This window comes from Orbilia oligospora, assembly GCF_000225545.1.
Source record: "Orbilia oligospora ATCC 24927 unplaced genomic scaffold scaffold00054, whole genome shotgun sequence".
NCBI classification, from domain to species: Eukaryota; Fungi; Ascomycota; class Orbiliomycetes; order Orbiliales; family Orbiliaceae; genus Orbilia; species Orbilia oligospora.
In genome coordinates this window covers 361855-376714 of record NW_011645611.1, presented here as the reverse complement: position 1 = coordinate 376714, position 14860 = coordinate 361855, and the positions used below count along the sequence as shown (strand labels likewise).

General features: G+C 43.4%; 5 protein-coding genes across 5 annotated transcripts; 2 read left to right on the top strand and 3 right to left on the bottom strand.

The window, feature by feature from the left end:
- Nucleotides 1–1499: 1499 nt before the first annotated feature.
- AOL_s00054g133 (uncharacterized protein) lies at nucleotides 1500–3310 on the top strand (the record flags this gene model as incomplete). The annotated part of the gene is made up of 9 exons (XM_011121449.1): nucleotides 1500–1590; nucleotides 1676–1982; nucleotides 2037–2059; nucleotides 2125–2174; nucleotides 2243–2294; nucleotides 2381–2401; nucleotides 2466–2778; nucleotides 2849–2871; nucleotides 2949–3310. The coding sequence occupies 9 exons, from the start codon at nucleotides 1500–1502 to the stop codon at nucleotides 3308–3310; spliced, it is 1242 nt and encodes a 413-aa protein (XP_011119751.1).
- A 1471-nt stretch (nucleotides 3311–4781) lies between these two features.
- AOL_s00054g132 (uncharacterized protein) lies at nucleotides 4782–5333 on the top strand (the record flags this gene model as incomplete). Its single annotated transcript, XM_011121448.1, has 3 exons — nucleotides 4782–4937; nucleotides 5019–5160; nucleotides 5230–5333. 3 exons carry the CDS (start codon nucleotides 4782–4784, stop codon nucleotides 5331–5333), a joined length of 402 nt encoding a protein of 133 aa, XP_011119750.1.
- Nucleotides 5334–5850: 517 nt separating this feature from the next.
- AOL_s00054g131 (uncharacterized protein) lies at nucleotides 5851–6658 on the bottom strand (the record flags this gene model as incomplete). The annotated part of the gene is made up of 4 exons (XM_011121447.1): nucleotides 5851–5997; nucleotides 6102–6337; nucleotides 6412–6565; nucleotides 6650–6658. 4 exons carry the CDS (start codon nucleotides 6656–6658, stop codon nucleotides 5851–5853), a joined length of 546 nt encoding a protein of 181 aa, XP_011119749.1.
- A 1479-nt stretch (nucleotides 6659–8137) lies between these two features.
- On the bottom strand, nucleotides 8138–9265 carry AOL_s00054g130 (uncharacterized protein; the record flags this gene model as incomplete). The annotated part of the gene is made up of 1 exon (XM_011121446.1): nucleotides 8138–9265. The coding sequence occupies one exon, from the start codon at nucleotides 9263–9265 to the stop codon at nucleotides 8138–8140; it is 1128 nt and encodes a 375-aa protein (XP_011119748.1).
- Nucleotides 9266–11015: 1750 nt separating this feature from the next.
- On the bottom strand, nucleotides 11016–11650 carry AOL_s00054g129 (uncharacterized protein; the record flags this gene model as incomplete). Its single annotated transcript, XM_011121445.1, has 2 exons — nucleotides 11016–11094; nucleotides 11151–11650. The coding sequence occupies 2 exons, from the start codon at nucleotides 11648–11650 to the stop codon at nucleotides 11016–11018; spliced, it is 579 nt and encodes a 192-aa protein (XP_011119747.1).
- Nucleotides 11651–14860: the final 3210 nt, after the last annotated feature.

Sequence of the window (14860 nt, the reverse complement as noted above, 5' to 3'; positions counted from 1 at the left end):
CGGTTATCTTTCCGTGTCTGGAGATTTCTTGGAGTAAATCCGTATCGACGCTATGCTATGGGACAAAACCGTAGCTTTCACCTATAAGCTTTCGATGTCGCCGGCGCTGCAAGGGTGGCTTGCATGCAGATATGGAAAGAGCTTCCAAGAAAAGATGTACGCTATGATTTAAAAGAGGGGCACCCGTTTATGAATTCCGAAAAGGTTTATCGATCAAGTAATAAAGTAATATCGATTAAGCTATAGTTGGGTAGTCTAGCTTAAAGAGAGTAAATGGAACCGATCAACGGATTCCTTCCGACTAAAAGATCGTTAAAAGAGGGTTTCGGGGCCCGTTGGCGATAGTAGCAATAACGAAGCGGTCTAGATGACGACGCGACGTAGAAAATCAGTTTGGATGAACTTAGTGGGAGGAGATGGTCCAAAGCCTACGAGGAGCGGAGTATTTCGACTTTATACCATACTGACTCGGGGCTCGATAAGGGCGAACGGACCCGACCCGTTCTTCAGCTGAATTGTCTGCGCGCAACATCTTGCCTCCACTCTGAGAGTCCCCGGACTGTTTCTCTGGCCTATGAAGCAGTTGAAACACGTGTGGGAAATGTTTCGCCCGTGAGATTCTGTGCCTTTGAAGCCCCCTCTTTCTCCTTCAAATATCCTTAATGAATCCTGGTGGAGAACAACTGGGCGGTAAACATCGTGATGTTGTTGGTCAGGGGTATGAATTGGGCGCCTTAGCGAATATACCCTGCTCGACCAAGTTTGTTTAAGTCGGAGGTGTGCCTCAGATTTGTAAGAGGATTTGGCAAGGATAGCCTGATCAAGACCTTCAACCCTAACCGATGCAATGGCTGCGACCCGAACGGCGGGCGGAACGAAACTGTCTGTGATCTATTTAACGTTAGCCGGACGGAATGTCAATAACATGCAGGTCCGGATATCTTAAAACGATATGGCTCCGGGAACTGTATTACTCGTGAGATTCTCTTTGTCATTGTAGAGCTTGGCTACTTGGCGTATAACAAAAACCGTTTAGAGAGCTAGCCTTGATGCAAGAATCGGATCCCATCGGCTGGGATACGTTGAAGATCGATTTATCCCGGGCCTGGAAGGCGGGGAAGAAGAATGAACCATAGTGATGTTGACGTTCCACGGTGTGATTGATCAATTTGAGCATCATGACGTGACATCGCGGACTAATTACTAATAAATTGACATGGCCGCCTCCATCGAAATGGAAGCTTGCCAATGAGAATCAATATTAATACTGTATCCCAAGCTTTTCTAGATTTCACAACAGAAACACAGGTTGAGGGCTCTTACCAGAAGTTCAAGTAATAAGTAGAAATATATTAATAGATTGCGATCTTAAAGTTTCGAGGTTTCTCCGATAAAATCCACCGACGATTCGATCGATTACGTTTTGACTTAATACATTGCATTGCATTGTCCCCGCCTGAAATCACACATCCAACACAAATCCAATCAACAAGTTCACAATGGACGACACCAGGCCCTATAAAATCTCTGTTCCCCAGGAAAGGATTGACTTGATTAAACAGAAACTTGACCTTGCTAATTTTCCTGATGGTGACTATTACTTGAGGATTCAAATCCTAATCAATCGATTAGGGAGCGTTCCGTCATTCTGATTCTAACTCTTACACGCGGATAGAATTGGAAAACTCAGACTGGGATTTGGGGACCCCTCTCTCAGAGATCAAACGTCTGACAAAATACTGGAAGGAAGGATTCAACTGGCGAGAAGTCGAGTCTCGTCTTAACGAAGTTCCTCAGTTTACCACACCGATCGAAGTAGACGGATTTGAACCGTTGGCGACGCATTTTGTCCATGTCAAGTGTGATGTACCAGGGGTCAAGGCTATACCGTTGCTCTTCATCCACGGATGGCCAGGAAGCTTTTTAGAGAGTTTAAAGCTGATCCCGCTCCTTACATCGGGCGCGGACGGTCCATATTTTGAGTAAGGAATCCAATCTAAGTTTGAGGTCAAGGAAATATACTAACGTCGTTTTAGCGTTGTTGCGCCTTCTCTCGCTGGTTTGTGCCTGGCGGGAGCCCCCCGGTTTCCAACGAGCCCAGAAGTCTCTGATGATTGAATACAGATTTCGGGTTCTCTGACGCCGTTAAGAGAATTGGTTTCGATCCATCAAAGGTATTTTACTTAGCCAGCGGGGCTGTCGAATTGCGATCAAGATAAACTAAGATACCTGGTTTTTGAAGCATGCAGACCTATATCATAAGTTGATGTTGAAGCTTGGGTATAATGAATACGGTATGATGACATGGCCAGGAGATGATTACATAGAAATCGTAGTATGCAAAATATTTAAAACTAACAAGATATTTTCTGATGCGCAGTCACTCAAGGTGGCGACTGGGGTAACAATACACGGAATGGTTTTTTGCACATCATCCTACGTACCTGATAACTAACCTCCCCAAGGGGCCATAATCTCCAAATTCATAGCTGTCAAGTACGGACCGACTCACTGCAGGTCGAGCCACTTCAACTTCATGTGGTGGGTCTCCGCTCCAAAGGTCACCAAAAACCCGTTCCTATGGCTCCAATACAATCTTCAACCTCATAGCGAGCTTGACAAGGAACGTTTAACACGCAGAAAGTGGTTCTACGATGAAGGATTTGGCTACAATGACCTCCAACGCTCGAAGCCGCAAACCATCGGCTATGCACTTCAAGATAGCCCCGTAGGACTGTTAGCTTGGATCTATGAAAAAATGCATGATTGGAGTGACGGGTATGACAATTCATTTAGCTTATTACACCTAAACTTTCTTAATAGAAGCTAACATATATCAATCCGATAGGTATAAATGGACGGATGATGAAAGTGAGTATTGTTTCCTGGATCTCTTATTTATTTATTTTTCCCTCGTTAAATTCGACTTACTCATATGCCCGGGGTAGTTTTAACTTGGGTTTCAATGTACGCCTACTCTAATGCTGGTCCAGCTGCTTCTGGGCGTATTTACTACATGGATCAGCACCAGCCTGCCGATCAAAGGGCTATCGTATTTAGTCCGATCGATTCCGCTGTTCCAATCGGGATTAGTGTTTTCCCACTTGATATTGTCGTCTGGCCTCTTGCATGGGGTAGGACGGCAGGAAGGGTTGTATTCGAGAAGGTGCATCCTAGTGGAGGACACTTTGCCGCCCACGAAAGACCGGAGTGGCTTGCAGAGGACTTGAAAACTATGTTTGGGAAGAAGGGGAATGCATATGGAGTGGTCACTGGGAGGAATGGGTATATTGTCGGAGCAAAGTTGTGAAGAAGAATTTGAAAAGCGATTCAGTCATGTTTATAAAACTGTATTGTGATCTGTGGATGCTCAGTCATTACACTAAGGTGAAGAACTACCGAAAGTTAAAAGAATATTTGCAAGTGAATAGTTGAGTACCAGTGCTACCGTTACTAATATTATAATAAGCATGACGCCAAATGGATGAATTAGAAAGCTTAAAGCATAAGTCATAAAAGCAAACAAAACCGAAAGGACAAGAACGAAAGAAAAGGATTGAGAGTATTTAGATTATTAGAGGCAGATATGAAGAATTGGGATGAGATTAGGTAGAGGCGAGCTACATTAAGTGCCGCCTGTACTACGTAGATACTAATCTGCTTATCTCTAGTTTTTTATTGACGATGTCGTATGAACTGATCGGGAACTTGTTACTGGGAATATTGCGCTTGTTCTCGAGTACGACTAAAGCTTTATAACCAGCAGTGTTAACCTTCCAGTGTTGTTTTTGTTGGGCAATCACATCTTTCTAGAGCTCTAACTTTGATCAAGCGCAAGCCTACCAGCAAATAAGGGTAGGGGAACGATCCGGGTCCAAGAATGGCAGTAGCTAGTAGTGTATAGGGATTTTAGGTGTTCTTTCCCCTCAGGCCTGTGATGTAATATAAATGCGCATATGTTATCCGACCTCATCACGACTTAAGTTGTTAAATCGGGCGTATAGCGCGCAGCGCTCGAAGAATAATGCACTAGATACGAATCAAGCCATTGCGGTATGTAAATGTCAGCTCTAGAACCATGACCGTTGTATAATCGATCTAATTTGCTTCTCTAGGTATGAGATCAATTGCAGCCGAACGTTTGCTAGTCAGCGCTGGGATGCACAATGCGACATCCAAGTTCGGTATTTCGAGCCCAGTCTAGGTAGCTAGGCATATGCTTGTTTAAACCCAACGCCTAGAAAGCTCCTTCCAAAGGCCGTCTAGACAGGAACGGAAAGCTCGGACTCGGACTATTAACTATGCATGTCGGGCCGCGTCAATATATTCCTCGACTAATTAATTAATTTCTCAAAGTCTTATATTCATTATGATTCAATGTTCATGTCTACTTTCCTTCTTCGGACTTAGGATAGCCTCGTAGGGTAACCGACGTCTTAAAAGTATTTTCCGAGGATACCTAGGATTCTTTTCTAAAAGAGTCTGACCGCTCCGGAATGCCGGTAGCAATGCGAAATTGAAATTCGATGTTATAATCTAGCTTTTTGATATTCTCGCATTACACGTGCTAATTGGCTGCAGTCATGCCTTGCAGATTTACAAAAGACATTTCCCTAGACCTTATTGATATATAATACGCTTATAATGCCCTTCTAGTCAATCTTCTAATCAAGGACCGAAAATTACACCGTGATATCATTTAAATATAGTATACTTCGATACTCTAAGATACTCTTTTTGTCTCAAACCATACTTCGCAAAAAAAATAAAAATCTTTAACCATGAAGATTTTCACGCTTACTGGACTCTGCGCCGCCATCTTACCCTTCACAACCGTCAGTGCAGGTGTAGTAACACCTCACTGGCCCTCCGAGCACAAAGAGCTATGGATGGGAACATACAAATACGAAAACGACCAATTCTCCGGTGAAGTCTGGGTTAGGATCATAATTACCCATGCATAATATACAACCCATACTAGAGCCATACTAACATAAACATTCCGACATCATGACTAGTCAAAACAAATGAACTGCGGTCCTGTCAGCCAACCTTTAGTCGAAGTCTTCTGGGCCAAGGGAGAAGAATGGCAGGAAACACCGTTGAATGCTAAAAGGAGTTGGTTTGATTCTCGGGGAAACGTTTGGTACACTTTCTTTGGTATGAAAACTTTTAAGAACTCTTCTCCCGGCTATTGAATTTTTATTGATAATCTTGAATATCGAATAGGACCCGCACCTGGAGCGACGCAGTTCTATGTCAAGTTGACTTGTTTGGATAGGGTACTATACGACCCGGGAAATTTTGTGAATCACCAGATCCAACGGGATTGAATTCAACCCCAGCGTGGTGTTGAAATGATTCGGGGAGTACTGTGCAGCTGTGGGAAACAAAAGTTGCCTACTTTTATCAATTCAGTTATTCGGCTGATCAGGCGAAGGATTTAAGCATATACACACTAGAACCGAGTAGTTCTAGGAAGGGTTGAAACTGCGTCTGTATACCATTTCTACAAGAAGAGGCCAGGCAGCATCGGAATTAGGTTTAGAGATTCTCCAAACTCGGCGACTTCGACTAGCAAAGCTCATTGCACACACACACACATAGAAATAGGATTTCACTCTCGGAATCCTGCACATATCGTCAATATAATGATACTATTAATACTCTAAAAATCATAAAAGTTGCTATATATATACAAGATAAATCCATCCAAACTGCTGTCAATTATAATACCGTCATGTAGATTCAGCGTAACATAACACCATACACCCTCCAGATATCGATCAATCGTCCAAAAAGATTACCACCCCAAAAAAAAAAAAGAATAGAAAGACAGACTCGGATCATTTACACGCGGACATGACCTGGTCCTGGAATATTATTAAGTTGTTCATAGCTCATCGCGACACTAGGCTGATATCCAAGTACATTCGCCGGTACCAGTAGCTGTTTCCTCGTCTCGACCTCTCTATTCTCCTGGATCAACGCGCAGCACTATCCAATTTTAATTTCAGTTAGTTAAATTCATACTCCTCAGGATGATACAATCATTCGATTTGCAATTGCAAAAGAATGAAAAGAAAAGCATTTAAACTCACCCCGCAGAAAAAGTGTCTCATACAATCACCACACCCAGATCCCTTCATGTTATACTTCCTCCTAGCTTCTCCTCTTTGCATCATCCCCATGATCCACTGTGCACCACAGATCATTAAACCGCAGAATCCCCAGCAAGGACCGTTACAACAACGGTTATAATCTGTAACCCTCTTGTTCCGCATTTTGTGGTGAACTTCGCCGTATGCAACGCATGGACAGCAGCAGCCAATACAACCTGATTACAAAAAACAAAAAAGTATTAGAATAACTTCACATTTTAGAGTATCCGATGACGGGAATGAGGCCCACATTTATCAGAATCTTCGCAACATCCGCCCATTTGGTATATCCATTCGGTTGAGGCTAAGGGTTTCTGGATGGCGATTACTTCGACATGCTGGTCAAGAGGGATTTGGTAGAAACTTGGTTGGTTGATTGAGCGGGTGGGTTCTGGAACTTCGAGCTATAGACTTAAAGTCAGAATTGCGATTCTACAGTTTCAATTGTGACAAGGTTATAAGACTAAGATTCGATTTGAAGAACGTACCTTATCCATTGTAATAGTATGTATATGTATATCGAGATCGTAAAACAGAAAAAAGAGCGTATTCAAATTAATTGTACTGCAGGAAATTTATGAACTCGTTTCGATGAAAATTGATATTGTCGTATAAAAGGCCCCAATTAATATTATCAAAAGAAGTTATTATGGCTATCGTCCAGAATTCTTTGTCGATGTTTTCAAAATTCCAAGGGTATTAAATCCGAAAGCGAAAGACGAAAAGAGGCTTCAATATCACAACGACCAGCGTCCGAGATATAAGCCTTTTTCTTCGATACCACCTCCCAAACCGTAGTTCAGGGAATGTTACCGTCCTAACCGGTTGCGCACACCGTGTCTTGGCGATAGATGATTACGTAGGCCGAAAAAGACGAAATGAAGGAAAGAACCTCTTGCTGAATTCTCTAAGCAACCGGTGGGTGCCAATTAGGGTTGTTATAATTAGTACTCCGTAGGCGGGAATGAATCGAAATTAGTTCGAGGGCAGACCCAGGGTTGTGGGTCCTTAAAAAACGTTAATTTTGAATTTTTTTTAAGAAGACGGGATGCTAGTTGCAGATTCGATATTTCGAGAGCTGGGTTTACGCGGCCTGTATTGTACTTAGTACTTATACGACGTACGAAGTAGCTAGTAGCTGGTAGAGATGTCATTGAATTTGTTATTTCATACTAACGTTACCGCCCAAAATGCATATGGTACATCTTCAACGAAGATGGTAGTTTTGAAACCGCCTTTGTTGAAACCTGCCCATGTCTGATTGTGGTATCCTTTTTTTTTTCTAGATTTCTCCCCGACGCCCACAGGACATCCAACTTGGCCCAAACCGAGCTCCTGAGACCGCCGCAAGGTCAGTCTGTTTGGCCCTGTGTTTCCAGGCACTTTCCTCTTTCTGCAGGCGTGTTTTGCCCAGCCCGAAATTGGTACCTGCGCTGCGTTTGTCAGAAAAGTCCAACAATATCAACCCATTTTATGAACCTGGTGGCGTGTGCGCACGAGGCTGTTGAATCGAAGGAACTCGTGGGCCCCCAGGCAGGCGAGACTTCTCGCTAATTCTTTTCAATAATTTAATTGCGCTATTCTATAATAGTTTTCGAGGAGGTGGCAGTGGTTTGGTAATTAAGAACAATGCTAAGTAATGACTTCATTCGTAGCTGCATTTATTATTACTACTCTCGAGCTCTCGTGATCTGATGGCATTTGAGAAATGCATGTAAGGGTAGCTAGTATGACACGAGCTAAAACATCTACTATTCGATCGTTCATCCCGAACGTCGATATTGTCCCGCAAATATATGGATATATCTCAAATTGTGGTGTATAAACAAGAAACTAGATTCAGTCCATGCATCAAAACTCCTGACAGACGCTAGAAAGTAAAATATGAACATGACGTTGTCCGGGTAGGGAAAAAAAAAGATCCCAATAAACATATTGATAACTAACCGCCAACCGGCTTTCATCTCCATGAAGGGTCAAACTTGTACCCGGTGATAATGACCCCAGTGTATCATCCCAACATACTCCCCTTCCTCCCCCCTGGTCGCATCAAACGGATCTTTCCCTCTAAATATAAACCGTTCCCCTCCTTTCTCTTCTCCATACCTGAAATACTCAAACTCAACTAATACGACTGCATCAGCCGGCTGAATCAACTTCCCGCCATTGCTATTATAGCCACCTCTCAGGAAATGCATTGGTATAGGTTGTATCGACGACGGTATGTAGAAGAATACGGGTATGGTAAGCAATGATATGGTATTATAATACATCGCCGGGATGGAAGGTTCCCGTGATCTATCGAGTACGGGACCGAAAAAGTCAGTTGAATTAGACCAATTCGTTGAAGTACTGATATCTATCGTATAAATATCCTTATCGTCGTCTAGCTTTGCAGTGGTAAAGGGGACTTTATTCATCGTCGATTCGAATATTTTCAAGAGCCTTTGGGCTTCCTTCCGTACCTTGGATCGATGGCGGTTTACAGTTGTAAAAGGAGAATTGTGGGCTATACTGGCTATTTGGTATTTGGCGAACGAGAAGATAAGGTTTATGGGAAATGTGAGTATGAAAAATGTCATCATGAGGTAATGTCTCCATGCCGCGGGCTTGGAGGCGGTAGTGTGATTTTCGGAATCCGAGCCTAACATGTATATATAACTATGACAGGTATTAATGGCGTTGCGGATAGCGGATATGGGTTTCATTATCCATTTTAGTCCTTTCGAGTTCGAGCTTATTCTCGATACCGTACTTTCGAACGAACACAGCGGCCGACTCTTTGGACTGTTCTTAGCAAACCCATGTTTTGCAATTTTCCCCCAGAATTTAGAGAGTACATCCATCGCCATCGGGGTGACTTGTGGAGGGATATCTGGTTGGCGGTCATATTTGTTGAGTTTCAGACCTGTTGTGGAGTAATATTTTAACTTTGTAGATGTTTCGATGAGACATTTCCAAGTTTTGCAGACTTGTCGGCAGGAAGTTAACACCGTAAGGGCTGCTGTTTCCAAAAGAATTGCTTCTATGATCTCGGGTGGAAGATATGGCATTATTTTGATGGAGGCCGTGGGATCAACCACGACTGAATTGGAGACCGCCATTCTTGACAGCACAGCGTCAGTTATATGAACTAAGTTGAGGAATCTGTTGGGTTTTGTCTCTCGGCCGGAACGGTGGGATGCGGAGCCGAAGCGAAGTTGGTGAGTGACCCAACCGGTATACGCGGTACCAGACCGGTACAGCGATCGAATAGGGGCGTACTTCACGAGAATTGACGACCGAAGGTATAAAAGAGACGGATCCCTGAAATATATCTTTTCAAAGCGTAAGGGGGGTTGGCTACGCTATTACAAAATTCGCCAACATCGATGGGATCGATTCCGGCTCGGATAATTATCCTGAGGTTGATGCTAAGTTGAGACCTGCTCTGTCTGAAAAGATGGCGCTTATTCGCGAAAGTGTCCCAAGTCATCCAGCCCACTTCCCCCAAGTCGGAACGGGTTGAAAGGAAAGCGACAGTAAAAATAAAAGAATCTGATGTCAGCTGGCAGTCAAAAGCCGAAAATGTGGGGTCCGGTCTGCCATTTTAAAGGTTGGTAAGTACCTCGAGATCAACTGATCATGATGGTGGATCGATCCAGAGATGCATGGCCATATGGCTATGCATAACTTTCCTTTGGGCCCGTTGATTTCGGATACAAAAGGGACTCGAGTTCAATGCAGCCATGATTTTGGGTCTTGCGGGGTACTTGGACTTGCTTTATGTAAGTCTAGTCCCCGGCTGGTCCAGATTATGCCCAGTCGGTAGTTGCAAGTACGTACAGAGTAGGGTGGTTGGGTTGCAATGTTGGTTATCGTGTGCATATGCCGGAATAGCCCATGCTCAGGCTAGATGTTCTTGTTAGTACTTGAATTGAGTTATCTGCGCGAATCCGTTCTTTGGCACCACGTTTCTTGGACCGACACTAATCAATGATTATGCAGGGAACGGATGGAGGGGTTGAATCAATAACTCGATAGTACTGTTCTTGTACTATATCACCCCACTGCGAAGATTGTGGGGTGGAAGGCCCTAATGGGGAGCTTTCTGTGCCTCTTATGTCGACATGCCGCTATCTCAATATTAAAACCGGTTGGCATGATGTAATATATATGGCCTCTCGTATACCTTGAAAGGCCTTAAAGGATACTACTAGCCGAAAGCATACCTTCAATGAGGTCATGTCGGTGCTTTTTTATTTTATTTCAAATAGGTATTTAGTCCGGCTGGCCCGCTTCGGATAGCAGGGAGTGTGGCAGGCCTTGACACATGCCCAAGAGTATCTTAATATTGTCACTCTCGAAATACCTTCTAGAATTCTAGGACCACTAGGATCAGAACAAGAGATGAGGTTCATTTTCTATTCGACACTGTTGCCAGGTTTTCTGTTTTTTCCCTTCAATATTCGAGAGAAACGAACATGAATTAATAGCAAAACAAGAGTGAAGCGAAGCGAAGGCTAGCTAGTCGCAATAGGACAAAAACCAGGGGAGTAAAAGGATTATACATAGGAAAGAATAATAATAAGCAGAGCAATTCGAATGCAAAATGCTCTCAAGCTCATAGATAGGAGACGCACAGGAGGGGAAAAAAAGAGAAGAGGATACCCCGTTTGGTCCGCCCGTCCGTCTGTACTGCTATCGTCTTCTCTTTTCCCTTTCTAAACCACTAGAATCATATTTTCGCGCGAGCAAAAGATACTGTGCTTGAGCCGGAAAGATGTACAACGGACATCACAAGGAAAAAAAAAAAAAGATAGTGCATCGAAAGTAAGGAAGAATAGTAACGTCAATGGTATCGGATTTAGTCGCTTATCTGCCGTCCGGAGCATCTTTTAGCTTGACGTCACCATCATCATCCTCATCGTCCACATCTATATCCTCAGGATGTCTATTTCATAGTTAGTAACTGGCTCATCTGGAATCGAGGTATTGTTGAGAACCTACCCGAGCAACCCCTTGACGTCTTTCATTTCATAATGTCTCTTCCTCATCTCCATGAATTCCTTATGTTTCTTGGCTTCGGACCCCTCGCCTTCTCCTTCAACCTCGCCATCTTCGTCTTCTCGATCATCTCCTCCATGTTTCCCGTCGTCCTCCAGTACTACTTGCTTTCCACTCAAGTTTTTATGTTTCAATGTATCCAAATCTTCCTCTGGCTCACCAATGTCTAACCCAGGTATCTCATCATCTTGGAAAAGCCCTCTAGGCTTCTTGCCGATGAGTTCCGGGCCAGATCCACCAGAGTGATCCTTTCCTTTAGCCTTGTCTAACTCATCAACATCAAGCTTATTGGCGTCGAGTAGCTGAACAGGGATATCATCCTCTGCTATGGCACCTTCGGCTCGTCCAGCGGCCTCTTCAGCCTCAATTCGCTTAATTTCCTCAGCGTCTTCTAGAGGGTCGTAAGTCTTGGCGTATGGAGTCTTTGGTTCAGTTATTTTCATGGTAGATGACTTTTGTTGTTCGTTGAGGTAAAGGTTTGCTTCGTCCCATTTTAACTGTGGGGAGTCGCTTGGATCGCCTGGCTCACCTGGCTCGCCGGATGTAGAGTTCGTGCGGGATTGAAGGGATTGCCGACGAGAAGAAGAAGAGTTTGAGCGACCGAGGAAGGATGAAGAACGGCGACGGCCTGCATTTTGGAGAGTGTTTTGAATGGTAAGGTCTTTGTCGGCGGTATTGGGATGATCTGGTTCTGGGAGAGTCACGGAGTGAGGGGTGGGAACCGATTCGCGAGATGGAGTGGAGAGGGGAGGGGTTTCGGAGAAGGAGGGATTCTTGAGGATTCCTGGAGTAACATATGTTAGTGTCTGATTGAGCTATGAGAAGATGAAGAGGAGAGAGAAAAGAAACCTTTGGGCCGTTTAGCCTCGGGTCCGTGAAGTGGTGGTGGGGAGTGGGACATGGCTGCTTATGGCGGGGCTGGTGTCGTTGTCAAGTAGTTGGTGTAGCTGGTACAACCGATTTCTTCACAGCCAACGAGAGCAAATGATAAAACAGACGAAGTGGTATTCAAGCGACCAGAATGCGATAGTAAAGCGTATGGATATGATACGGTCGAGATATTTAATTATTTGAAGCGGAGGTTGGTCTTTGTCAGAAGTTGGATAGTCTTTGAGGAGAGGTCGAGTCAAGGTCGATGTAGAAATGGTGGTGGTGATATTGGTGGTGATATTGTTGGTGGTGGTGGTGTGTTGGTGGTCTGCGGCGTGGTTGGTGGCCCGCAATTGCAACGGGGAATGCAGTGGAGCTGTCCGTAACTGGGCCAAAGATCAGACGAGGTACTAATACTGATCAATGACATCATGCATCATGGCCACCAGCATTGCATTCTCCCCTCAGCTCAGACTAATACTGATAAGTCCTCCGATGCTCATTGCATCGAATTCTGACTCCCCTGCTACTTACGGGAGAATCCCTTGTCACTAATATATCCTAGTCTTTTTTTTTTTTTTTTTTTGGCAAATACTATGGTTCGACTCAATTGCTCAATTGTAGAGCGGATTGTTTGTAGACGCACACGTACGTATACAAGAGCGAATTTACGTAAGCTATAGGGATCAGTGCATACATGGCTAGTGCAATGCATCTGTCGGCTTCTTAGCTCGTGTATAAACTTACTGAATACTTAGATAAGTGCTAGGTATGAAGGTATCCACCAGTTTTTATCTTAGTTGTCACAAAATCTCTAACAGGCACTATAATTGTTCCCGGCTTAGGCTGGGGTACCACTGTGAAGCATTTTCTCTCAAGTCGGTTTGCTAAATTTTACAAAGACACCACCTGCGATTGCAAAACCATAATATCATGCAGCTTATGGCCATCCCGATTGTAAGATCAACTAGTCAGAATTTCATAATCACCAAATACACCTGGGAATATGATTGGCCTTTCAATTGGCTTTTCGCTGCATCGTCGATATCTAATTGAGTGCTTCGTTTCACTGGGACTCAATATTGCACGCCACGGAGGAAGTCTAGAATCTAAGTCCATATCAAAACATCGTGCAGCTACACAGTGGCCTGCCTATAAGTATTAGTTAATATAATTTGGTTTCACGTTGTACAGCATGCACAATCTGAAAATCGATTATTCCTTAGTACGTGTAAGTAAACGGCGATTAGGAGGTATCTATGAAATAGTTTAAATTTATAAACCTGCTGGCTTTGAATACATCAGCTTGAGGTACACTGGCACGCCCATGTAAGCCAGGATCTATTTGCCCAAAAATCCCTGCTCGAATCCAGGGCTCTTGAGGCAGAGAAAATTCCATATCCATCTATGTACTCATGCCTCATGTAGTGGATTAATTCGCCTAAAGAATCCATGGATCCAATGATACGCCCAGTTATACCGTTTTTCAAGATCGAATATGGTATGCAGCACTCGAATTTTATTGGAATTAATCAAAAACTAACTCAGGGGACCTAAAGAATACTCGAGCTATTTTTTACATTTCTCAAAAATATAATTTTTGTATATAAAAAAAATTGATTTTTTTAATTATAATAAAACTTAAATATTATTACATAGTTATTATTATTAGTCGGTTCTTAATGGGTGAGTGGCACCACAAAGCTTAGAATAAGGGAACGCAAGTGTCCCTATTGAAAGTTCTTTGGGCTGTACGTGTGATTGTTTTTCCTTTTTAACTTGTCTCGTAACCATTTTTAAAAGATATATATGTTTATGTTTGTAAGATATTTTGACAGATGAAAGTTTGAGGGTTACTCGTGTGCGACCCCCTGAAAATACGTAATGCTGGATCTTTGATCTCCACCAGCCTAGAAATTGGGGAACCACAATCAAGGTACATTTCTGCGGCGAGGAATTCTTCCACGGATCCAAATTTAATATTTAGGACATATGTATATATGCTAGTCTAGTTAGTAGGCGGGTGCTGAAATATATGCTAATGTTCCGATCTCCCAGCCAATCTTCTAGCGTTTAGAATCATGGCGAATTTATGAACCCTGTTGATTACGGTAACATAGCTAGGCGCATAGCCTATGTTGCCCTCCTGCCACGTTCGGTTAGAATACTACTCAGGATGTATAAATCGCTAGTTGGCTGACCTCATTCTCCTTTCAAGCTTGGTGGCTTGTATTGTAGAGGACTGGCCGCTCGTCGTATTGGTCGTGCGGCAAAGCCATGATACTATAATAATTTGGAAAGCACCGGTGCTGCCTCAGCGATTGTTTGTTTTTTTGGCAGAACTTCGTAGCTCATTTAAATATATATCTCTGCAGCTTTCTCTGTTATATGGCTAGATTTAATAGTAAGCTGTTGCACATATATACTTTGATTAATGTACGTCTGCGAGTACGTATCATGCTTCGGCGTCTCGGGATCAATCCTGGTCAAACTCAATACAACAAATGCTGTTGTATTGTGGATTCTGACATATATGTGTACATGCGCCTGTGCGTGCAACATAATTCGAGTCTGTAAATGGATGACTACTTAAGTAGCTAGCAACTGCTCTGCCATGCATATCACATCGTCTACTTTGCACCGGTACCGCGTACGTAGCATTCTGAGTACTTGCTGAGGAGCTGCTACTGATAAACATGTTGACTTCCTAGTTCTAAGGTTGGGTGTGATAATCAGTGCACAAAGCTGGCTCCAAGCTTAGCTAAATGGTTACGTTAGAAGCA